General features: G+C 35.1%; 1 protein-coding gene across 4 annotated transcripts in view; it reads right to left on the minus strand.

Moving 5' to 3' along the window:
- Positions 1–26,363, minus strand: part of LOC105066366 (solute carrier family 25 member 16) — a 66,246-nt gene that overhangs the window by 19,362 nt on the left and 20,521 nt on the right. For 2 of the 4 annotated variants that reach the window (XR_012510285.1, XM_074374104.1), the window contains exons 8-14: positions 25,069–25,137; positions 17,015–17,146; positions 15,314–15,499; positions 14,305–14,488; positions 12,368–12,513; positions 7,523–7,654; positions 1,796–2,012 (exon numbers count right to left, since the gene is read on the minus strand). Coding sequence is in view for 3 of the 4 variants with exons in the window: in XM_074374104.1 (XP_074230205.1) it covers positions 1,796–2,012; positions 7,523–7,654; positions 12,368–12,513; positions 14,305–14,488; positions 15,314–15,499; positions 17,015–17,146; positions 25,069–25,137 (1,066 nt within the window). In the remaining variant the exon portion in view is untranslated. Of the gene's footprint in view, positions 1–1,795; positions 2,013–7,522; positions 7,655–12,367; positions 12,514–14,304; positions 14,489–15,313; positions 15,500–17,014; positions 17,147–22,275; positions 23,942–25,068; positions 25,138–26,363 lie in introns of those variants that run through there. The other 2 variants (XM_074374106.1, XM_074374105.1) reach the window with 2 other exon arrangements.

Here is a 26,363-nt window from a genome sequence, read left to right on the forward strand (position 1 = left end):
GCTTTTTCCGTGTTACCAAAGTGAGAAAGTCAAATCTCGTAAGAAGGGAGATCTATGCCTTTCCTTATCCACAACACCCATATAACTCAATGAATTACTATAATTATTCTTTCAATATCTCTTTGTTTCTTGCACAATGAATATGCAATATCAGCGCAATATATTTGAGCCTTATTCAAATCAACTTCCTAATTTTAAACACTATTGTATTCTTAAAAGTTCTTGTAGCTTTTCTTCTTGCAAAGATAAAAGTTCCAACTGAACAAAATTAAAATACAACAATACTCTTTGCCTTGAAGACACAATTTAAAGCAACAACCTTAGAAGAAAGGTCTTTGAATCTAGACCACTTTAGATGCTTTTATATTTCTCGTTCTTTTAGCATTGAAAAGTGATTTCAATCAAACTCATCCTTAAAAAAAAAGTAAGTAAAAATTTTCAGATTCATGTACACATTCATGTACACAGAACACATTTCTTCAAATCTCTGACTTCAAAAACAGCTTTTCTTCTATCTTACCATGATTTTCCTTTATCAAGAAAGCTTTAACTAGCCAACTCTTCGTTCATTTCTACATTACCAAAGTGAAAAGTTCAAATCTTCTAATAGAGAAAGCCTATTTTCCCTCCACCTCCAATATCTGTAAAATCCAGTAAGAGGTTAAACAACAAAGTTACCTTACTTTTCATCCCCAAACCAGAAACCTTTTGTGAGAACCTTTGATGTGTGGTCCACAATTAAGAATGGTAAGAAAGACTTAATAACAAAAAAAAAATCTTTATTCCCTAATTATAAAATTCAATACTTGGAATCTGAACCTTATTTTATATAAAATCTGCTGAAGTAATATGTGAATTTCCATAATTTCCAAAAGGAAATTTAAGTTATATTACAAATGCTATGTTATTTGTTACACTATTTATTCCCTTAATATTTATTATATCATAAGGATACAACAATTTACTATCTTTTTGTTTTATCTTTGCTTATTTAGAAGTGTCTAGAACATACCACAGACAGCCAATATGGAGGTGGACAGAGGGAATAGAAATAATTAGAAAAAAAAATAGAACTTTATGTTAATTACTTTGTTAACTCACTAATAATTAATATAAATTTCAGGTAATTTTAAAAGACAGCAGAAGACTGTTATATTTACCAAAGAGAAGAAAAGTGGATTAAAAAAACTTGAATTTAACATAATGGTGAGACATGGCTCTATATTTTATTTTAGATAAAAATCAATATAATCAGATTAAAGGTCAGAAATAAAAGAATGAATTTACACCAATGTTTCCTAAAAAGTATCCCATGTAAATGTTACATGAAAGTAACAGCTCTATGGCAAATTAGAATTATGAAACGCTGGGTTAAACATAGCTAAAACAAATCCATATTACTTTCAGATGTTTTAAAAACCTTAATAGGCTAATGTGCATCATTAAATCTCCAAATATACTTGGTTTCCCCAGTTTATATGACCAAGGAATTGTTTTTTTAGGAGCATCTGTTTAGACTGGTAGTTTGGCAGCATTAACTTGGCAACACTGGCTTAAAAGTTCAGCTGTTATACTGATTTGCTGGAGAAAACTTTCTGCTGTAGCCATGCAGACATTTATCGAACAATTTGAGTACTCTGGATATATCTATCACAAATTGAAAAGTACTATATGAAACTCAAAAAAAAATTTACCTGAATTGAACCAAGATTTATAAAGCAGACTACTTTTAAAATATATAATTTTAAACAATATATATTACACATTCAGACAATTTTCTTATTAAGATTTATACCTGACTACGGTGTTCAATAGAATTTGATTCTTTGCCAGTTTTAAGTTCCAGTGGCATTATCTTATATTTCGTTTTACTCCCTCGATGTATTTTCACACCAACTGTAACATCTATTTTGCCCTTCAGTCCAAACCTAGGAGACCAAATGCTTTCTTCAATATCCAGTGAGTTTATAACTTCGATATTATATGTCGAATTATTACTACCATCACTTGGCCTAGAAAACAAAACACAAAAATATTTCATTAGAACACTTAGCTCATTTCTCATATGCTGGCAATGACTCTTCACTGCACACACAGAATGTGGGAATGGCAAAGAGCCTACATACCTGTATGGCAGTGATTCTCAAAGTTTGGTTCCTGGATGAGTAGCATCAGCATCACCTGGGAACTTGTCATAAATGCACATTCTCAGGCCTCATCCCAGGCCAACTTGCTGAGAAACTCCACGTGAGGCCCAGCAATTTGTTTAACAAACTCTTCACGTGATTCTGATGCACCCTCAAGTTTGAATCCTATAGGCTCTAACTCATGTAACTTATATTTTCTTAATATTTATCATCTGTCTCTTTCAGTTCATTCTTACTATAATCTTCCTAATTCAGGCCTTTATTTCCTCAGGCCTAGATTACTGCAAAAATCAAAGTACGGCAAAGTATCTGGACTGCTGGGGCCACAATATCCAATCTGAATACTTTGATCTACAATTATTACACAGATTAATACATAATGGCTTGCATGTAGTTGCATCCTAGGTAGCAAGGGATGTGTTCCCTCATGTATCACCATATTAAATTGGGTGGGAATGAGCTGTCTTTCCCCATTATCTATGCAGTGTGGGGCTGGACCAACCGAACACTTCATCCCTACACCCTCAACCCCCACCCACTGTAACAATCCTCAGAAGAGCTCATAGGCTCCTACATGTCCTCATTATTTTCTTTACTTAATCATTAAATGAATCCATCTCTGCTATTATCAGTATTTAAAACAAATGACTCAACACCATTTTTTTATATTACAGAACAGGTTCTGATTTTACTATTTCAACTGTTTAATAAGCCAACAGCCAAGGAAGGAGGAAAAAGAGGAATATATAAATGTCAAAGGAATTAGAAGACATGAAAATAACTTTTAAGGCCTCTTACACTTCTCTTATCTAAGATTTATTCATTTTCAGAGAAGTTATTCTCCAGAAGAAAGTCAGGTAAGAGCTAACTTACATATTAATTCTGTTTTAGACTCAAAGCCATATAAAATGTTAAGTATAAAGGAAATATTTCATGAAAAGGATAAATTTTATAGTAATAAAATATTTTATATGCCATAAAATCAAGATTTAAAAAGTCTAAAAAATTCCGGCTTTCAGAATAAAAAGTCTAAAAATTCTGGCTATCAGAATACATGATTTAGTTGACTTTGGTTTGCTAATTTCATATAATTTACATCAGCAGCTATTTCTTAACAAATAAGAATATTTTCTAGAAAAGGAATGCTATCTTTGATAACTTTTTTAACTGTTTTAGGATGCTTCACATATAATCTCCAGGAATATATGTATACTTCTGCAATCTTTGAAGACAATAGAGGAATTCAGGAAAGCCACAATTTATTTGAAATTCTTAAATATTAAACTGTCTCTATCACCAGATGTTATCTGGTCATAATAAATATTCAAATATATGAAATAAAGCAAACTTTGTTAAATATAAAATGTCACATGTAATAGCTCAAGTGATAGAGCACACGTTTAGCACACAGGAGGTCCTAGGTTCAATCTCCAGTACCTCCTCCAAGTAGAAATAAATGAATAAACCTAATTACCTCCACTTCATTTAAAAAAAATACTAAATAAAATAAAATAAAATGTCACATGTATATTTAATAGAATATAGATAATGAAACTTTTAACTTTGTTACTAAAATTCATTCCCCTAGAAAAAGAAGTAATGTGATTTAGACTTAGATCTGTAAAACAAATGACAGTACTTCAATTTAACTACCATGATTTTAGTCAACATAATGCTATAAAACTCCTTTGAGAACCACCTGATAGAGAATATAATGTCATGAAGATAAAGAAAATATACATTTACTACTTATGTGTGAGAAAAGCTGTCTCTTTAAATGGCTTTTAAAGGTCTCATTCTCTGCTCTAAAATCTAAAGCTTTGTTGTTGTTTTTGAAAACTAGCTACAAACTGTCGGGGAAAAGTCACAAGCTAAAGTACAAAGGAGCACCTCCTTCACAGACAGATAAAACCCAATCAGGAATTACCGCAACAAATAAAAGTCTTATACCCAGATACAGAGATGAGAACATTGGGCTAGGAATCAAGAGATTCCTTATTCTAGACTCTGCTCTACCACTGGTTTTTCACATAAAACCTGGACAGGTCACGTCACTTCACTGGACCTCAATTTCCTTACTTGAAATCTAGGACTTACTCTCAAAAACCACTTTAAGGTCAAAGATGATTCTGAATCCAAAACTTTCCTAGGCTTCCATGATACACTTCTTCCAAGCTACCAGATCCTTTGCTGGTCCACCCCAAGCCTCCTTTGATGGATTCTACTCTCTCCCTTGGTCCTCATAGACTGTTACCTCTCAGGGTTCTGTGCCTTTTCTGCTGCCCCATGTATTCTCTCTCAGCAAACCCCTCCACTTCTGTGCTTTTAACTACCACCAGTGCACTGAATTCTTGGAGGGCTTTAGTCTCCCTGAAACACCTAGAACGATCCTGGCACAGACAGAGCATGTAATACATGTTTACTGAGTAGGTAAGACCATAAGTCTGAGAAAATGGCAGCTTAACACTGCAAAAACCAATGAGTAAATTTTAGCCAAAAGGAAAAATATGCAGACAAAATGCTAAAACAATTAACAAATGGTGAAAGAAAAGCTAATATCTAAAACAACCATAAAAATGGATAGCTACCACAATTTTAAATCTCAAGCAGATTTAAGTGACTCAAAAAAAAGGGGGGGGGAGGAAAGAAGGAAAGAAAAGTAGGGAGGGAGGGTAAATAAGGATAAAAAAATAATTAGGAACAAGGGAAAACAAAATTAAGTTTGTAATTATCACAAGATATTCAAGAGACCAGAGTGTCAGAAATACTTCAAAACAAAGCAAGGAACCAGAAAAAGAATGACAACTTACTAAACACGTATCAAATTATCACAGTGAAGACTAATGTACCAAGATCCACCCCCTATACCAGACACAGCAAGCTGCTCCAAAGAAATAGCAAAGAACGAAGCATTTATAAATTTATTCAAAAAAAAACACAAAAAAAACCTACAAGAATAATAAACCTATTTACTCCAGCTTTTTTTTTTTTTTTTAGGGTAGGGACCCAGTGGTAAATTTATGACAACAACAGAAGTAAAGAATGAGAAATAAACTCAATTCTAATAGCAAGATAAGCCTTATTTTTTTAACTAGTAAATATTTTTCAAATACACATCAAAGTCCTATTGGCAAATTGATTGTGGGGATGGTTGTATAACTCTATGCATACACTGAAAGACACCCCATTGTAAATAACTATAATGATAAAGTAAAAACAAATAAATAAAATCCTGCCAGCAGATACAGGACACTTAAATATTGCTAGCAACCTTCTAAAATGATTAAAAAATTCTCAAAGAATTCTAGCAATATGTAAAAGGCTATAAAATTTCCAAGTATCTTGGGTAAAGTGGTCCAGTTCTGAGGTTTAAATACCAGAAAATATCGGTCCCTGTAAGATCCACTCTTCCACTTGTGTGCTGTCATTCCCTCTCCTCTATTCAAGGACATAGCTCTAAGAATTCTCCCATCTCTTCTAAGTATTAATGTTGCCCTGTCTATGGAATTCTTCCCACCAGCATATAAACATGTTATATCTCCCACCTTCAAAACAACAACAAAGCTCTGCTAACCCCACATAAGCCTCTGGCTACCATTCCATTTCTAAATAGCCTTGCATAGAACAACCTCTCAATAAAGCTGTCCACACTCCGTGACTCCAAATCCTCTTCTACCATCCTCTTTTTTAAATTTTTTTTTTATTTTGGAGGGAGGTAATTTAGTTTCTTTTTTAAATGGAGGTACTGGGGATTGAACCCAGGACCTCGTGCATGCTAAGCACGCACTCTACCACTGAGCTATACTCTCCCCCTACCATTCTCGCTTGACTCCATTCTGTTCACATTTTCTCCTCTAGAATCACCATTGGCTTTTCTTCCCCTCACACTCCATACCCAAGTCAAAACATATCATCTCTACCTTTACAATCTAACCAAAATCTAACTGACTCTCATCACTTCCACAACTCTCACTCTGGTATAAGCCACCACCTTCTCCTGCTTGGATTCTTGCAAGAACCTCCAAATTGGTCTCTCCATCTCTGCTCTTTTCCTACAACATAGTCTTAAAAGAGCAGCTAGACTGATCCTTTCAAAAGTAAACCTGATCAATGTAGAAACTAGCATAGAGAGGTTAGGAAACTAGCCTAAAGTTACATAGCTAAATTACGGCAAAACTGGGATTCACATCCAGGCTCTCAGTGTGTTCTCTGAACCACAGAAAACTTCAGAAGACAAACTGGTCCAAAGAACTGACTGTTGCCAAGATTTCTCATTCACAAATCTTAAAACAAGTTCAGACTGCAAAATATCATGAGATAAAATATTGAGAATATTGAGAAAAAATTTAGATTATTGATATAAAGGGAAGTTGTGCCTATTGAAAGAAAAATAAAATGTTGCCTTAAAAAAAAAAAAAAAAAAGAAATCAGATCAAAACCCTCTGTGCGCACCCTGCAGTGGCTTCCCATGGTAGCCAGATTACTGACATGGGATCAGAACGGCCACCAATGTCCTGCAAGTCTTCTGAGGCCCCAGGTCAGCTGCTTCTCCTGTTCTCCCTCCCACCTCACTCTGCTGCCACCACACTGGCAGGAGTGCATTAGCCACAGGGCTGTTGCCTGGAACGCTCTTCCCGGAGACAGCAGCTTAGCTCCCTCCTGCATTTCCTTCGGGCTTCTGTTCAATATCACCTTATTAGATGACCGTTCTACAGAAATAATATGTCCCCCCCAACTTCTTCCTTCTCACCCTCCCCACTGGTCTATGCTGCATTTATCACCATCTGGCACTGGCTGTTTACTTGTCCAGTAGTCTAGTAGCACCACGAAGTCAATGGCTTTTTTTTTTTTTTTTTTTTTTGACTGTAATCTCAGCACCTAGAACATTACTTGGCACATATTAGGCATAGGCACTCAATAAATATTTTCTGAATGGGCAAATAATGGGGGAAAAAAGGATTACCTATAAATTTATATCAATGCTGTTTGGTGGGGGGAACAAATGCCAAACAGCACTAAATGGTTAAACACAGTATTCATAGCACAAATTCATGGCAATTAACACATGAGACAGTCTATATATGATAGTAAAACAGAAAAATATATATGAATTTAGGACCTTCCCCAAATATTTACAAACTGAAAATTTTATTTAAAAACTATACCTACATCCAAAACTTAGAAATTTTATTATAATAAAAACAGAATTTTCTATTGATTAGATTTTTTTTTTTACTCAGAACTGTAATTTACAAAGTAAGCAAACAAAAAGGCTAGGTGTAATAACTCAACATTTAAAAAGCTTTAAGTCAACATCTAGAATAAAATCCTGGTATAAACATATGAATAGCATACAGACAAAATGGATTTCTTACAGAGAGAGCTGCATCTCAGGGAAGTCAGTTGAAGTCTGTTTATGCATGAAATCTCCAGCCCATTTAGAAAATGAAGGAAGATACTCCTCTACTTCTTGTTTTATTTCATCTTGATTCAGATTTAAGCGGTACCTACCAACATAAGAAATATTAAATATGAAAGCTTAAATATGAAAAAAGTAAATGAGGACAAAAACATTCAACTATGAACCCAAATGTCCATCAACTAATGAATGGATAAATAAAATGTGGTAAATACAATGGAACATTATTCAGCCTTGGCAAGGAAGGAAATTCTGATACAAGCTATCATACAGAGGAACCTTGAGGACATTATAAATAAGCCAGCAATAAAAGGACAAATACTGCATGACCACTTACATGAGGTACCTAGAGTAGTCAAATTCATAGACACAGAAAGAATGGTGATTACCAGGGACTAGGGGGAGGAGGAGTTGTTTAATGGGTACAAAGTTTCCATTTGGGAAGATAAAAAAAGGTCTGGAGGTGGATGGTGGTGATGTCTGCACAACTATGTCAATGTACTTCATGCCACTGAACTGTACCCTTAAATGTGGTTAAGACTGTGATTTTTAATGCTATGTGTATTTTAACACACACAAACACACACACACACACAAAATGCAAGTTACAGTAGCAGGACATCAATTTTCAGATTTGCTCCAACTCCTAACATCTTGGGTTTAATTGGTCCCAATTACACTTTGGGGATAAAAAAGAAACTGTAGGAAATGTTGCTCCTGAAACCCAGCAGTGGAAAGCAGAGATATAAAAGAGGGGAAAAGACCATATGGACAGAATGGTAACATCAGCCTTACCAGGTCAAAGGACAATCTATAGGAATATTAACTTCTTAGGTCAGAAGTCAGCAAAGACTAACAGAATCTAGTCTCAGTTTTTCAAGGTGCCCACAAGGTCAAAACTGTGACATAATAATACTATGACATTTGCCATTTTGCTCTTGTTCTCTCATGAGTACACAGTGGAGATTCCTGAGCCCACATAACACACATACAATACAGCAATACCTCAAATGCAGAAGCAGGTATAAGAAACAAGGGTCTTCCATTAAGTCATAAATTAAAATTAAAATAGTTGCAAAAATGTAAAACAATGCCACTTATCTCATTACATTCTTTTCAAAAACAGTTATTTTTCATTAAACTGGTATTTACATTAATATGGAATGGATTGTTATTGTCAAAATCAGTAAACTTTTAAATTGTCTCAGTTTTGATTTCTAGTACAGTAATTATCTATAGATAGAACCCACATAAACAAAAGCTCTTCAGGGTCCTCAATAAGTTTTTTAGCCTAATGGGGTCCTGAGACAAAAAATTCTGAGAGCTCCTGTTAGACTTACCCTCCCAGGATGGTTCTCCCATCCCCCTCTTTATGTTAAACATCCCAATCTTAACCACTACTCTGGGGTGTTGGGAGCACATGTGTTTCTGTGTCAGATCAGCCACAGGTCTGAATCTTAACTCTGTATTTACTAGATGTGTAACTCTGGGCAATTCACTATTCATTAAGCCTCAGTTTCCTCATCAGTAAGGTGAGATGGTAACTACCTCACACTTAGTCTGAGGATTAAGGAAAACAGCCTATGTAAAGTACTTGGCTTAGGATAAGAAGTCAAAAAGGTATGAAGCGGAGGATGGTAACAGTGAATATTCATATAATGCTGACTATAAGCCAGGCACGATTCTAGGTGCTTCACATGAACACCTTCAACCCTCGTTATATCTCTATGAGATACTACTGTCACCCCCACTTTACAGCTGAGGAAACTGAAGCTCAGAAGTTACTTCCAAAGGACACACAGATCTAGCTCAGGAACCTAAGTTTTTAAGCCCTGTGCTCCCTTCTACACTGTGTTATAAAAACTCACTGCCATTATTTTCTCCCTGCACGCCTGAGTTCTCTTGAGTACTGGCACAGACTCCAACGATCTGCAAACTCCTTTTAAAAGACACAAGTTACCATTTTTCTCACATTCTAAAGATAGCACCATAATAACACACTCATCAGACACTGAGACTCTAGGACACTATAAATTTACCGTGTAATAACTCTGCAACATTTCTAATACCAAATTTAATAAGCTCCTACTCTTCTAGGTTTCTGCTATCTCTGGCTCACCAGGACTAAGAGAGCAGAGCCCTATCAGTCCTCCAGGAGAGATGGTTCAACAAGGAATACAAAATTAGCAACCCTAGCTCTGCCAAGATAGCTTGTCCTGAGCACAAAAGCAAACTCAGGTTGAAGGCGAAGCTAAAATATCTCAAACCAGGGAGCAACTGCAGACACCAAAGTGCCCCAAATGACCTACAGAAACACAATCAGCCTAGATAAGGCAAAGGTTATCCTTGAAAAAGGCTGTTTGAAATGTAGCAACTTCCAGTGGATAAAAGATGAGGTACATGAGGATGTGGGGAAACAGGGACTCATATATTGCCTGCAGAAATGTAAAGTGAATTTTGCAATATATACATATATTAAATCATTATGTTGTATACCTTACACTAATACAATGTTATATATCAATGATACCTCAAAAAACTGGAAAAAAATGAGTAAGTGAATGAAAGAAAGAGGATACTGTCTACAAAGAGCAATTTGACAATATGTATCAAAACTTTAAATATACCCAGACTGGATGGATCCTGTCCCTGAGGGGAAAAAAATGCTATAAAGAACATTACTGGACAAAACTAAAATGTGGACAGTAGATCAGACAAAATTGAAATGTGGACAGAAGATCAGTACAACAATGTTAAATTTCCTGAAGTTGATTAACTGCACTGTGGTTACATAAAAAAAAATCCTTATTGTTAGGAAGTATACACTTAAGTATTTAAAGGTAAAAAACCCACAATGTATACAACTTAATCTCAAGCTTTTAGAGAACTTAATCTCAAGTTTTAGAAAAACACACACACAACAGGTAAATCTGAGAAAAGAGATATGGAGGCATGAGGGGTATAACTCAGTGGTAGAGCACCTGCTTGGCTTGCACAAGGTCCTGGGTTCAATCCCCAGTATCTCCGCTAAGGGAAAAAAGAAAAAAAGAGTACATGGATGTTCTTTGTACTACTCTTGCAACTTTTCTCTAAATTTAAAATTATTTTCAAATAAAAAGTTTTTTTAAATGTTTGAATATCCTCTAACCCAACAATTCTATTGAGCCCAGATGTATACCTGAACAACTATGAAATAACGAGTGTACAAATGTATTTATTATAGCATTGCTAATAAAAGCAAAGATTGAAATGCCAGGAGCTACTTAAATAAAGCATGGTGCATCCATAGAATGAAACATTATGCCCCAATTAATTAAAAATGAGATAGCTCATTAAGTACTGATACGGAATAATCACCAAGATTTCATCTTTATATACAGTAATGTGTATAGTATGCTACCACTTTGTAACACATAATATATAAAGATAAGTAAATACACACACATACAATCATACGTAAATGTTTGAAATCTCTAGGGAAGGACAAACGAGAAACTGGTAATAGTGGCTGCCTCTGGGGAGAAGAAATGAGTGACCAGGGAGATAGAGGTAGAAAGGACTTATTATCACTGTACACCTTCTTGTACTATTACAATAACATATGGTGTATATGAATTTATAATCTATTTAGAAATAATCATTTATTATTAAAAAAGAACATGAAAAGGAATATATGGGGGAGGGTATAGCTCAAGTGGTAGAGCACATGCTTAGCATGCACAAGGTTCTGGGTTCAATCCACAGTATCTCCTCCAAAAGTAAATAAATAAACCTAATTACCTCCCTCCCCTCAAAAATAAACAAACATTAAAAAAAAAAAGAAAAAAAAAGGAATACTTATGTATAACCAAACCACTATGCTGTACACCAGAAATTAACACATTGTAAACCGACTACACTTCAATTAAAAAAAAAGTTAAAAAAAAATTAAAAATTTTTTTAAAAACCTAAACAATTGGGTAATCTTTTTCCTAAATAACTTTCTCCAACCATCCTGTAACCATTCTTCATTGTCATGATCTCTTCGTAGGTAGATTCTTCCCAGTGTTTTACTTTTTACAGACCAGGACTCTTGGAGTTTCCAAAGCAGTCCACACTGGTTATTCAATGTGTTCTGCATTTAAATTCTCCCTTTTTAATTTGAGCCAAGTCACAGCAAAATGACATAACCGCCTGCTCTTCCCTCAGATTATTCAGAGACTTAAGGTTCAGAATCCTAAGCCTAGACTTCTATAGATATAATAAGAAGACAGAGCATCAACAGGTAAAAATCTGTTCTAAGATGTGTAATAAAGTACAAGGGTCTGTGAGAGAGGGTAGAAAAGAACTCTGGACCTGTTATATTAGGCTTTTGGAGTTTAAAAAGTATTCTTTTAAACAGGAATGGGCAAGATTCAAGAGAATTAATATTTTCATAATATTTTCAAAATCAATCACGTTTTTCCTTAATAACTTAAGATTATCATGATAAAAAATAATTCAGTGACACCCAAGGGTCTACTAGAATATATTCCTCCAAAATTCTGATCTTCATAGTTCTAGTATTTTCAAAAAAGTTTCTTCTTTCCTACACTGTAATGAAGCTATTAGCTCTCATATTCCAGCATCTTGGAAACCAGATAAATACAACTGTTAGATATTAGTGAAAAATAACAGATGCTGAGGGGATGAGACACTCCATTATGTAACATGCCAAGGTTTAAAACAAGGACACAAATTCTGAGCAAGGCTGCTCAAGTCTTATTTTTCTTTCATCCTTATATTCAAAATTGTACCTATAGTTACTCCCATAACTACTTACATTTCCTTTAGATGCCTTATTTCTTGAACAGTTTTAAAAGCAAGTTCTTGCAGCTTTTCTGGGTCAAAACTATCACTTATTGCTTTTTGAAATACTTCGTGGAGAATTGTACCAATCAGCATCTGGCGTGTGGCTGGATCAGAGCTCTACAAAAAAATAAAATAAAATAAAAAATAATCATCTGAACATTTTATTTCACAACTTATCAATGGACATGAGTGTATATTCAGTAAACTTTGATTTACAATGTTGTGTTAGTTTCAGGTGTACAGCAGTGATTCAGGTGTGTGTGTGTGTGTGTGTGTATGTGTATAACATATGTATATTATTTTCCAGATTCTTTTCCACTATAGGCTATTACAAGATATGGAATCTAGTTCCCTGTGCTATACAGTAGGTCCCTGTTGTTTATTTTATATATAGTAGTGTGTATCTGTTAATCCCGAACTCCTAATTTATCCCTCCCCATCCCTTTCTCCTTTGGTGACCATAGTTTGTTTTTGATGTCTGTGTTACCTAATCTATTGAACCCCCATAGCCAAAGTGCACTGGTGAGAAAAATGCCAAAATATTAAACAATTGTTTTTCTGGTGAGTGAAATTCCAGCTTTCACTTTCTTCAACTTTGAATTATCTGAATTATTTCACAAGTTTTTCAAATCAGTATATTTCCATTTTGAAAAAAATTTTCTGTATGAAAATGTTCAATGTATTCTCAAATATTCAACATATTCTTATCTAAAAGTCAATAAAGGCATAACTTACCTCATGTAAGTAAAAGGTGTAACTCAAACATAAAATATAAACTTACAGCAGAGATTCTAACAAACTCACACCACTCAAAAAGAAACAGTATTTTTCAAATTAACTCTTTTATTAGCCTGGACCTTCTCCTTGAAACTATCAAAAGATAAGATAAAGTCTACCAAAATATCCATCAGGAATTTTAAAAGTTAATTTACAGAGGAACCCTCTACTTTTTTTGTAAGTTCTTTGTGAATCTAAAATTATTTCAAACTAAGAAGTTTTTAAAATATTAATATTCAGGTCTGCTTTATAATATATGGTTAAAAGAGAAGTTAATAGTCCCCCACAATTGAAGAAAAAAAGCTGATTAATAAAAAAAACTACAAGTAAATGATAATTAAGACAATTAGAAAATCTACTTAGGTATTTTTCCTTCTTTTTCTCTTCTTGCTTAGCTGTATTTTTAGTTTTCTATATAAATATAGACTAATGGCATAATTTTTTAAATACCCTGGAAGGAAGAAGAAACTTAATAAAAACTCAGGTTCTTCAAAAATAAATGGCACTGAAACAAAGAGGGTGGGTACAAGGCAGAATACAAAAATAAAATGTATTTGTGATAAAAGACATTAGAGATAAACTGGGTATTAGATTAATTTAAGGAATTACTGTTGATTTTATTATGTATGATAAAGATATGACATTTATCCCCAGCTTTCATTTAGTTGCAAAATAATACAATATTTGGGAATAGCAAAATGGGTACATGGGAGTTTATTATACTCATCTCTTTGTGTATGTTTGAAACCTTTCATAGTAATTTCTTACAAAAAAAGACTGTCACACTTATTTTTAGTTTACTGGGAATCACAGAAGCCAAGTTTAGAAATGCCCAGATATATTAAATAAAACATTTAAATTACTTAATTTTATTATTAGAATTAATTGTTTTACTAAGTAACAAGATTTAAAGGATTCAGGCACCTGGCCTTGAATTTTAGCACTGCCACTTACTAGCTACAGTAACTTTGGGCAAGTCACTTAACCTCTCTGAGCCTGATTTTTCTCTATAAAATGCAGCTGATTAATACTATCTACTTCACAGGACTGCTGGAAGGATTACGTAAGAGTGTAAAAGAGCTCTGTAAACTCCAAGACCTTATACAAATACTAGCTGTTAATATTATTCACCCTAAATATTTCACTCAGGACAGCTCTTCTCATACATCGAATACTACTGGCTATGCTTGTGCCAGAAATCAGCATATCTGGATATAGAATCAAATATCCAAAATCTTCGTCTATTATCCAAGTATCGGATATGCAGTCTCCCTCCAAATGAATGATGTCCCCTGGTTCCACTGGTACAGAGCACCTGAAAACAAAGCAAAGTTAAAGTGTACATAGTTTAGATTCCTACATATAAACATATTAAGAAGGCTTCAAAAATAAAGGAATATTTTATCTAGAGAAATAAGTATTTCTAAATTTCCGGGTTTTACCTCGTCTACTGTAAGAGCTTTCAATTCATTAATAGTGTAGTATATAGCTCCAATTATGGATGAGGTTGTTTTAATAACCTCTCATTCTTGACTTATAACATACCTATAGCTTCTATAAGTCTTGAGGCATGAAGCCAAGCCCAATGCAGCAAGAATAAAATCATATTTATCTAGTTCAAACCATCCAACTTGAAGCCTAGACAGAGCCCAGACATTAGACCTCCACCTTCTCTGCATTTCCCTTTCACCCACATCTCCCCTTCACCCATCATATACTAATTTGCTTTGAAGAGAGAAATCTAAGGTCTAAGGATGTTCTTATGCTGTAATTAATTTTGCTCTTAGTGGGAACAAATAAGTTTAAGCTGCAATCCCAGAAAACACTGGGGAATAGGAAGCAGTTATTTAATAAGTCCCCTTGTACTTAATTTTCAAATGACAATAAAAATCAAGTTTTCGAATAAGGGACTTGAGATGCTGGGGTAATAAGCACAATTTTTATGTGGAATTAATTCAGGTTCTTATCTACTCTCTTTATTAACAATTAAATTACAGCAACATCCACACAAGCCCATGTGATGGTTTGTAAGAGGGTACCCTTAAGACCCTACCAAAAGACTCTAATTTCAAGGATCACTTCTATAGTGCATTACTAGAGAAGACTGCCAGATCAATGCTCTAAGTCACACAAAAATTACCAGTCATTCCTAAGGACACACAATTCTTCATATTCTAGTGACTGGGAAGCAGTGATGATTAGGTGCTTTTCATGGTTTCCTTCTTCATTCTGTACAATATTGACTGCTAATACCAGGTACCGGTTATCCATTCCTCGGCTCAGAACTGTTTTAGGAAAGGAAGCTTCCACCTTCTTCTTCTGAAATCTAAAGCGTACACATACAAAACTACTGTAGCACAAGCATGAAATAAGAAGCTAGCTAATCTCCTTTATCTACAAACCAACTTTATGGTTTCTTAGGTTTTTTCTTCTGGAAAGTTTATCACAATGACCACTGGCTAAAAGAGGTAAAAATTAAGAGCAAGGGCCTAGCAGAATGCCTATTATAAAAACTTCCCAAGGGGGTGGTTGTGGTTCAGTGGTAGAGTACCTGCTTAGCATGCACGAGGTCCTAGGTTCAATCCCCAGTACCCCCATTAAAAAATAAATAAATTATACATTAAAAAAAAAACAACTTCCCAGAAGCAATGCCATTTAAAACATGCTTATGATGTGGACTTTTCCAAACATAAGCTCTATGAGGAGCTCTGTGGGACATCCATGATTGTGAAGATTAACGATAAATTGAAAAATATGAAACAACAAATGCCTACCACTAGTGCAAAACTTTCCAAAGTGCAAGTAAAAGGAAATGTCTAGGACACTATCCTTTTGTTATGGAAAACCATAGTGTGGCTAGTTTGCTGAAAGTCCTACTGTGAGCCTCATGATTATACTAATTTTTAAATTAAGAGAGTACTTAGAAATCATCTAGTCCAATGCACTATTTAATGCAGGAAATCCTTCTGTGGAACTTCTTGGGGATCCACTAGCCCATGCTTTGTAGAGAAAGCAAGCTTAATCCTGTCATATTAACCATTCCTTCACAGAATAACGCAGAAATTCCTTATTTATAGTAGGCAAGTCAATTTCACAGTAGTTTTTCTTTCCAATTTGAGTGCAGTATTTATCAGTGACAGTCCAACAGAGTCCAAAGTCATTATCTCTCCAATTATAATACTAAATGCCTTTCACATTACCCTAAAATTATCTCTGTCACCCAACCTTAGCTTCTATCATGTTTTAACCGCCTCATTCACCTACCCCACATAGCCTCAGACCATTAATTTCCCAAGGTCAAGTGGGAAGTCTTAAGGCTCTCCCAAAAGGTACTGCTGATCAAAACTGAAAATGCAAGTTTCAGTCAACAATTAATAGCCTCGTTATTATTGGACTCAACTATTAGCCTAAAAATTACTTAAAACAATTCTACACCATGGTTGTGGGTCAAGTTTCCCCGACCATTTAAACCAAAGCGAGGGTAGAGTCCTCCCTGGAATAACTCTCTCCAACTAAACATCAAGAAAAGCATCGAGCTGTTGCTATTTCCTTTCACGAAGACATTTAAGGTGGCTGCGACTCCCCAGATTCGGGAAAGAGGTGGTATCAAGGGAAAGAATGAACTGCCGGGAGAGGAGGAGTCTTCAGGTTCTGGCACAAGCGGGGCCCCAAAAAGAACCCTGCTAAGCAGACCCCAGCTCCGGAGGCTCGTCGGTCGCGCGGGGACCTGAGCCGGGTCCGCCCCGAGCCCGGGTCCGCGGAGGCGTGGGTGCGGCCTCTCCCGCTCCTCACTTTTCAAATCTCCCGCTTCGCTCCCAGACCCTCCCCCTGCTCCGCTCACAGCTCCGCGGCCGGCGCAGCCTTCTGCCCGAAACTCCTCTCCATTAGCAGCTCCAGCTCGTCCACCTGCTCCATTCCGGGCGCAGAGACCGCAAACTGCCGCCAGGTAAAGTCAGAGCAACACGGGGCAACACTGCAAGAGAAAAGGAGCGCGACTCTGCGACGCGCGGTGCGCATGCGCCAACCAGCCGAGGCCCAAGGGACCTGCGCAGGCCGTCCCTCCCGAGCCCCGCGCGCAGCGCGTGGAGAGCCACACCTGGCCAGCCAAGGCCTTTTCAGGGCTTGAAAGACAGTGAGTTTACATAATCTGGTTCAAACCAAATGCTCCTGCCCTCTCTCTGTGAACAGAACTAGTTGCAGTTGCTGAAACCCAGTCGTCCCTTGTTAGCTTGTGGAATTTTTTTCATTCCCTGGGGAAACAACCTCCTTTTTTTCTGGAAAACTCATTGAGAAATTAGCAGCTGTCAGGTAGGAACTTCCTCATCATGCCACTACTAAATCTACAAAACCACTAGTTTTATAACCTCTTTCCACTTTTTTCAGCAGTGGACAAAGCATTCCTCTTATCAACGGGCAGTCAGCCCCTCTCCTTGTTCTCAGGCTCCCAAGGCCTCTTGCATTCTTATGAGCATCTTCAGTTATTCCCTCCTCGTTCTCTTGTGTCATTAGTCTGGCCTGCACTATTGGATCACTTCCAAGCTTGTAATGTGGCCCAGTATTCCCCCTTTTTTTTTTTTTTGGCGGTGGTGGGGGAGGTAATTAGATTTAATTTTTAGAGGAAGTACTGGGAATTGAACCCAGGACCTCATGCATGCTAAGCATGTGCTATATCATTCCCCCCAGGATCTCCCATCTTTAAAAGATGTTACTTTGATGGAACTTACTCCATCTCCTTCGCCCACCCTACTGAGCAAAACTTTTTAAAAGAAGTTTCTTCAAGGCTGTATCCAATTTCAACTCCTATGCACTTTCCTTTTGTTTTTATTTTTAAGTTTTTAATCAAAAATCATTTTTACATACAGGGAATATTAAAAACCACTCTTAAAGTAATATTCTATAGAATATTTAAAATATGCAGAAATGTGTAAAAAATAATGATCACTTCATAAGGCTATTGCCCAACTTTATCAAAAAAAAAACTTTATCAAAAGTTGTCTTTCGCATTCATGTTTTTTCATATAAAAATTATGAGCATCTTCTTGGGAAGAAAATGGGAAAGCCTTGCTTGTAGTAATTACAGATTTGGTACCTGTGACACCACACTCAACTGGTTTTCCTACAACCTTGCAGGCCCTCCTCAATCGCCTTTGCTGTGTCATCATTTTCTGCCCAGTCTCTAAATGTTGAAAGTCCTCAGAATTCAGCTCTGAACTCAATTTCAATTATAACAGCCAAAATGGAACTTTTTATTTCCCCAACAGCCCTATTATTCTTCTCAGTAATGGAACTAACACCCAGAAGATAAGGCCAAAAACCCTCCTTGATTTCTTTCTGTTACCCAATCCAATCCATAGGCAGACCCATAGATTCTTTCCCTAAAACTATCTTAAATCTCTTCATTCCTTTCCATCTCCACTGTCACTACCTGATCATTATTTCTCACATGTGCTTCCATTCTTGCCTCCCTGCAATTCAATAATTTATCATGAAAATTTTCAAATGTACAGTAAAGTTGAAAGAATTATATAATATCATATACCTATCACCTAGGTTTTACAATTAATGCTGCTATCACATGTGTATCTATCTATCCCTCTATCCACCCATGAATTCAAGTTTTTTAAAATGCATTTCAAAATAGCAGACATCAATGCATTTCACCCCTAAACATTTTAGCATGTGTATCATTAGCTAGAGTTCAATATTTGTTCGTGGTGCTTTTCTTAAGTTCACTGGTTAAACAGAAGTTGTAATACTGACCATCCTTGCCTTCTACTGATCTTAAGGGGGAAAGCATTCAATATTTCACATTTAAATATAATGCTAGTGGTAGGTTTTTCATGAACACCTGTTATAGTTATCTAATCTATGTAAAAAGAAAAACAAAAACAAACCTCCAAAGCTTAGTGTCTTTAAACAACAATCATTTTTTTAGCTTATGAATTTTCATTTTGGGCAGGGCTCCAAGGGGAAACGTTGTCTCAGTTCCTGGAAGCATCATCTGGAAGCTGGAGGATTCACTTTAATGACGGCTTACTCAATGGCTGGCAAGTGGAGACTGGCTGACTATTCCTCTACAGGGGCTGCCTGGCTTCTCACAGCATGATGGCTGGATTCCAAGAGCAAGCATTCCAAAAGACCAGATGGAACCCATTTCCATCTGACTTAACTTCAGAAGACACATAGCATCAGTTCCACTGTAGACACAGGCACACTCAGCCAGATATAAGGGGAGGGAACAGTCTCTACCTCTCGAAGGATGATTGTCAGTGATACATGAGAAGAGCATGTGAGATGAGATGTATTGTTAGGAAATAAAATCTGACAAAATGCTCTGATTCAGGAAGGTCTATTCCAATGTGATTAGTTTTTTAAATGAATCAATCTTGAATTTAGTCACACATTTTTTCTTCATCTATTGAAGGATGTTCAATCATGTGTTTTTCTCCTTTAATATATGATTATAGGAAATTACACTATTGACTTAAGATTGTTAAACAATTTAGCATTCCTAGGATAAACCCAATTTAGTCATAGTACAATGAACTTTTTATGTATTGCTTGATTTGATTTGTTAATATGCTGTTAAAGATTTTTCCATCTTTGTTCTTGAAGGATACAGGTTTGTAATTTTTCTTTTTTTTTTTCCCACAACTTTGTCAGGTTTGGGCATCAAGGTTATAGTGGCATCATAAAATGAGTTGGGAAGTGCTCTCTGTCTTCTAATTTCTGAAAGTTTGTATAAGATTATTTCTTAGATGTCCAATAGAATTCACAATTTGAGCCTGTAGCTTTCTTTGTGGAAGGATTTTTGATAAATTCAGTATCTTTAACTGGTTATGTAGACTTTCTGTTTCACCTCTATCAGTTTTGGTTGTGATTTTCAAAGCATCTGTCCATTTCATCAAAGCTGTCAAATTCATTAGCAAGGATTTAGAAATCCCTTATCTTTTTAATATCCACAGGATCCACAGTGATGTCATCATTTTCTTTCTTGATATTGGTAATTTATGTTCTTTCCTTTTTAGTTATCAGTCTAGCTAGGGGCTTATCAATTTTGTTGATCTTTTCAAAGAACCAATTTTGGAGTTTATTTTCTCTATTGTCTGTTTTTCATTTTGTTGATTTAAGTGTAAGTAATTGTTGATAAAGCAGAGTGATCTTTGTAAAAACATAATCAGGCAATTTTATTCCCCAGATGAAAACCTTCAAGGGCCTTCCATTACATTTAGAATAAAAGACAAAGTCACTACCATATCCTATAGAGCCCTACATGATCTGCCCTGTGTCTACTTCTCCAACCCCATTTGTTGCTACTCCCTCACTCACAGTGCTTCATTCACACTGGCCTTCTGACGGTTCCTGTCAAGCTACACTTTTTCCTGTTTCAGGATTTTTGTATATACTGCTCTCTTCACATGGACCATTCTTCCCCCATAACTGTATGCATGACTGTTTCCTTTTTATCCTCCATGTGTCAGCTTAAAGTTTAGCACATCAAAGAAACTTTTTCTTGACCACTCTAAAGTAGCTCTCTGATCCTTACCCCCAACAATTATTCTCTATCATGTAATCTATTTACTTCCTTAATAAGCACTTTCTAAAAATTGTAATCATTCTATTACTTGGTTTGCATTTATTAACATACTCAAGTTAATTGACATGTTAGAGTTTATTCTGAATAGGATACTACTGTATTGAAGAAAAGCACAGGGAAGTATATACAAGATCTTGTGGTAGCTCACAGTAAAAAAAAAAAAATGTGACAATGAATATATGTATGTTCATGTATAACTGAGAAATTGTGCTCTACACTGGAATTTGACACAACATTGTAAAATGACTATAACTCAATAAAAAAAAGTTTTAAAAAAAGGAATATTTAATAGTACATGTCTTATAGTATTATTGTAGAGACAGAGTTAAGGCATCAAAAGAGCTTAAAATAAGCCATGGAGCACAGTAAATCCTCAGGAAATAGATATGATTTATTATTTGTCATTGATTTATTGTACCTAACAGTCTCTGATATTCAAAGAATGGATGTGAGGAACTGTTCAAGAGTACAGTTGTTAAACAAGTGTGTCAGATATCACTGGCCCTACTTTGCAAGGCAATACATTACTCATATAATTGTTTTATTCTTTGCCATTCATCCTGGCTCAAATTAGCAAGACATTTCTGTGGGGAAAAAAAAATGACTTTTAAATTGCTCTTCCGCTGCACTATTTGAGCCTCATTTTTCCTTACTAGGACATAAGGTCTCCAAAAACAGGGACCAAACCTTCCTTCTGCCCATCAGTAAACATCACTGAGCACCTAGTATGGTGCCATATCCTGTGCTCTTTAAAGAGGGTGAAGGCATGGCTCTGCCTTTAAGAAAACCAACTGGGAGGTATAAGTAAACAGGCAGTAACCATAAACTGTGGTACATACCCTATTAGAGAAACACCAGTGATAGATGCTATTAGGAATCCAAATCAGACTAAGTAGAGCTAACAGACTTCCCGAGGTATACCCCCATAATGCTGATATAATCCCTGGCACACAATGGGTGCTGAATAAATGGATGTTGAGTACTCTGGGGGAGAAAGGGGTGAGATATTACCATATGTATCCACTAACTTTTCCAGCTCCATATGGGCCACCATTAAGAAGTAGAAATTGGGGGAAGGGCATAGCTCAAGTGGTAGAGCGCATGCTTAGCATACACAAGGTCTTGGGTTCAACTCCCAGTACCCCCTCTAAAAATAAAACAAATAAGTAAACCTAATTACTTCACCCAAAAAAAGTTAAAAAATAATTTAAACATTTTTAAAAAGAGGTAGAAATGGTACACCTCACTTATCAATCCCTAGACAAAATCACTGTCCCATTCCACAGATCAGAGGGATATACCCACCAAAAGGCAAGAAAAGAGTAATAATGGAGAGTGAATCAGAAACATTCAATCTTCAAAAGGAAAATAATGTCAAAATTTTGGGTTATCAATCTGAAATAAATCAGATATAAATACTGTCATTATTTTAAGTATCCTTCCATTCTGACTGCTTATGTTTAACATTTGTGCTTCAATAATATAAATAGTTGAAAGAGGAATAATTGTTGAAATATGAATAAAATTTATTTTTAATATCCTATACATTCTGTAACAGACATAGAATGCAAAATTTTATTTAAAAAAATATTTGCAGTCCTCTATAACTGAAATACTCATTTAAAACATTTAAATAATCTCGAGATTTGATAACAGTATTTAGCTACAGTGTAGCCCAGAAATGAAAATATACAAAATAGTTTTAGGAACACATGTATTTTTACCTGTGGGTAAAAATTTACACTCATAAATCATACAAAGATACATATTTATTTTAAAATAAAGACTTTGAAAATGAAACCAGTTCATCTAATTTTTACCATGGTATGACAAGAAATCCTTTATGCAAAAGAATAAAAACTGAAGCAGAAATAACTTTCAACTTAGTTTTCTAATGTCTTAAAAATTGTATCAATTCTACAAATTGCTACTTCTAAGGACAGAACTATCACTGTTCCCCTTCCATTTTTGTCATGCTTATAATAAAACATAAAAAGTATTGTAAACATATAAATGGAATTCTTAATTTTAATATAAAGGATAGCAATTCAAATCACATTTTACATTTTCTACTTTAGTTTATATTGCACTAAAATTATTTTACATGGAAGAACTAGTTGATATATCATGACATAATACCTTAGAAACATTCTTTGACCTTCACATCTATATTAATGAATATTTCACAGCCCACATACATTTTCTACTATACACCAAATTACCTAACAAAAACAAATCTATAAAATGAATCTGTTTTGAGAACAAAGATATTCTGTATTTATTATTACTGCTTTTGGGAAATACACTGACTTTTAAAAATACTTTTAAATCACTCATAGAAACTTGTAATAACATTTGAGCATTACCTGAAAATTCCTGACTTACTGAGTCTCTACATAGCTACTTTTTAAATACAACATTTACTTCAATAAAAAAATGAAGAGAAAAACTGTTTATCCTATTATCCAGTGGAGTAGAATTATGAGAAGAGAGATAGTTAAGAATAATACTTCAATGCTGGCTTCTAAGCTATGTTTTATATTACTTAAATTTTCAGTTCTCATCATTCTGCTACAATATAACTAAGCCTGTTTATAATAATAACAATAACCAATGTTAGTCTTTGAAAATCATGATTGCAATTAAAAGCTTGGAAAAGCATGATAAAACTAATGGCAACCTCTTGAATCCCATTTTATGTTAGTTCTACTTCCAAATAACACTTCAAAATGGTTTCAAATAACCTTACTGATTAGCCAGCATCAGCTTAGGAATTTTTTTGCAATGTTCTAAGATACAACTTTTGGCATCAAAAAGTATAGTAAGCACTTTTGATTTGTGATGAATAAAAAAAATCAAGTACTAAAATACCAGTGGTTCCTGTGACAGGGTAAAATATCCCCTTTCAAGTAATGGTCTCCCCCAAATTAACATGTTATTTCTCCCTCTGAGAGTTTATTAAGGAAAAGGAATCACGATTTTTTTTTTAATTGAGGTGAAAAAACTGCTTCATGAGTTCATAAGTTGTAAAAGCCACTGCTTGAGAAGGAACGCAGCGAATATAATTAAGAGATAAACCACGATATAATCCTTTTCGAATTCCATGGTGTCCATAGACATACTTCATAGTCTCCCTCATGGTACTGAAAGAGAATGGTTAAATAATGACACCTTTATGCCTCCTCACGAAGAGACAATTTCAGGATCCATAATAGCATTTTTTTTTTTTAGTTCATAATAGCATTTTTAAGAGAAGCTAAAATGCCATCTCGAATAGCTTTTGGAAGGTAGGTGCTAAAACAAGCTAAAAATTCACAATAAAACAGCAACTAATTCCAAACAAGTACAGTGTTATGCATAGAATTTCAGGGCTCATTAATACAATATATTTTGTTTGTATTGTGTCTGTGACATTTACTAGTGACACTATTTCATAATAATATTTGAAATATTGATATAGTCTTTTTAAAGGATGTATGAGCAGTTGCCCTTTAAGCTTCCATTTCTGCTCAAGTTCTCTGCTATAACTAGTAGATGGCTGAACTAAAGCTTGAGGAACTATCTTTCAGATTTCAGCAATAAAAACTTTCTTGTTTCAGTGTTCTTTCCTTTCAGACCAACATTTTGGGCTTTGCCTTTCCCTTTCAATAGGCAATCTTGACTGAAATCTTTAAAAAAATCTTCTGAGTGAACAAAGGCAATTCAAGGTCCTGAACAAATATTCTGCTCTTCCGCTGAGAGACAGTACATCACCAATCAAACAGAATGATTCTAAATCTCTACAGAGTATAGAGAACTCTAGGGCTGTGCTATGCAATTACAGTAGCCAACAACGGTATGTGTGTACTGAGCGCTTGAAATGTGGCCAAGTCCACAACTGAGATGTGCTATGAGGGAAAAATACACCCTGGATTCCAAACACTTAGTATGCAAAAAAAAAAAAGGGGGGGGGATGCAAAATACTGAAATGCTGAAGTGATAATATTTTAGATATATTAATAAAATATTTTAAAACAATTTCATCTGTGTCTTTTTATCCTTTCTTTGATGTGGCTACCAGAAAACTTTTAATTACATATGTGATTTGCATTATATTTCTATTTAACAGAGGTGCTGTAAAGTGAAATTTTTAACAGGAAGGTTGGGACCTGATTAAATTCTCATAAAGTTACCAAAGTATACTATGGGAGATAAAATGAAAGATCTAGACTAGTAGGGAGATCACAGTCCTATACTCCTAACTACTTTAAAAATTTCATTTCCTAAAGAAAATGAACAATGACAAATGAAGAACTTACAGGCACTTTTCAAATTCTGGAAGAACAGTTCCTAATTGCATTCGCCGACGAGTTACATCAAATGGGTAGCTAAAGGAAGAAAAAGGCAGAAGGATTGAAAAATGATTTTTAGGTTTCTACTAAGCCAATTATTGAATACAAAGTCCTCTGTATGATAGGAAATAATGTGCTCTTATTCTGTTATCGTTTTGTCTTCTCTGGGAATCAGGACATAGGCACATGAATAAAACCAAGTAACAATAGAGAGTTCTCCTTGCCTTTGCCTAAGTGGCTCCCTTGGATGAGATAATTCTTCTCTCTCATCATCCAATATCAAGTTCTGTTTATTCTCCAAAGCCAAATTAAATGCCACTTCCTGAAGAAATAAACTGGGTGCTTTTCATTGTTGTAACCCTAAGAAAGGGTTTCTTAAATTTGGCACTATTGCCATTTTGAGTTGGATAGTTCTTAGTTGTGGGGGCTGTCCTGTGCATTGCAGGATGTTCAGGTGCATCCTGGCCTCTACTAACTAGATGCTGGTTGCACAACCCCAGACGTAACAACCAGACATTAATAAATGTCCGCTAGAGGCAAAATCACCCCTAGTTGAAAACCACTACCCTAAAAGTGTTCAGCAAGTGCCCCTGTAGACAGTAGATCAACAAAATAATTCTCCCTAAGGGCTAAAATGAACAATATAGAAAACTGCATTTAAAGGCCAGAGAAATCGCTATGTAAAAAGATTGCCTGATTCTGAAACCAAGCATGGTGACAGATGTTAACCTGACTTACTGTCATGATCATTTTGCCATATATATAAATATCAAATCGTTATGCTATACACCGAACATAATATAATGTTGTATGTCAATTATGCCTCAATTAAAAAATTTTTTAAAGATTGCCTGAAAAGAAACATACAAAAGTAATCATTATTTGGAGTAGGATCCCAGATGATTTTTTAAATTATTTTTATTTTGCTATAATTGACTATTTATGCTAGGTCCTAGGCCAAATAACTCATGTACATTATCTCATTCCATCTTCACAACAATTGCATAAAGTAGGTAGTTATCCCAACATTAAGATAAGAAAACTAGGTCTTAGAGACATTCTCCAGCATCACAAAGCTACTTTCCTAGTCAAAGCTCTCATATGTATACATATATATGTAAAAATATACATAGTATATACAAAAGTGATATATGACAAAAATATATACTTTTATATACACTTAAATTTACTATGAAATAGTTATAATAAAAAACACCCATGTACCAACCAAACAGTTTAAGAAATAATATTACCAATGGATG

The sequence above is a fragment of the Camelus bactrianus genome, chromosome 11 (assembly GCF_048773025.1).
Source record: "Camelus bactrianus isolate YW-2024 breed Bactrian camel chromosome 11, ASM4877302v1, whole genome shotgun sequence".
NCBI lineage: Eukaryota > Metazoa > Chordata > Mammalia > Artiodactyla > Camelidae > Camelus > Camelus bactrianus.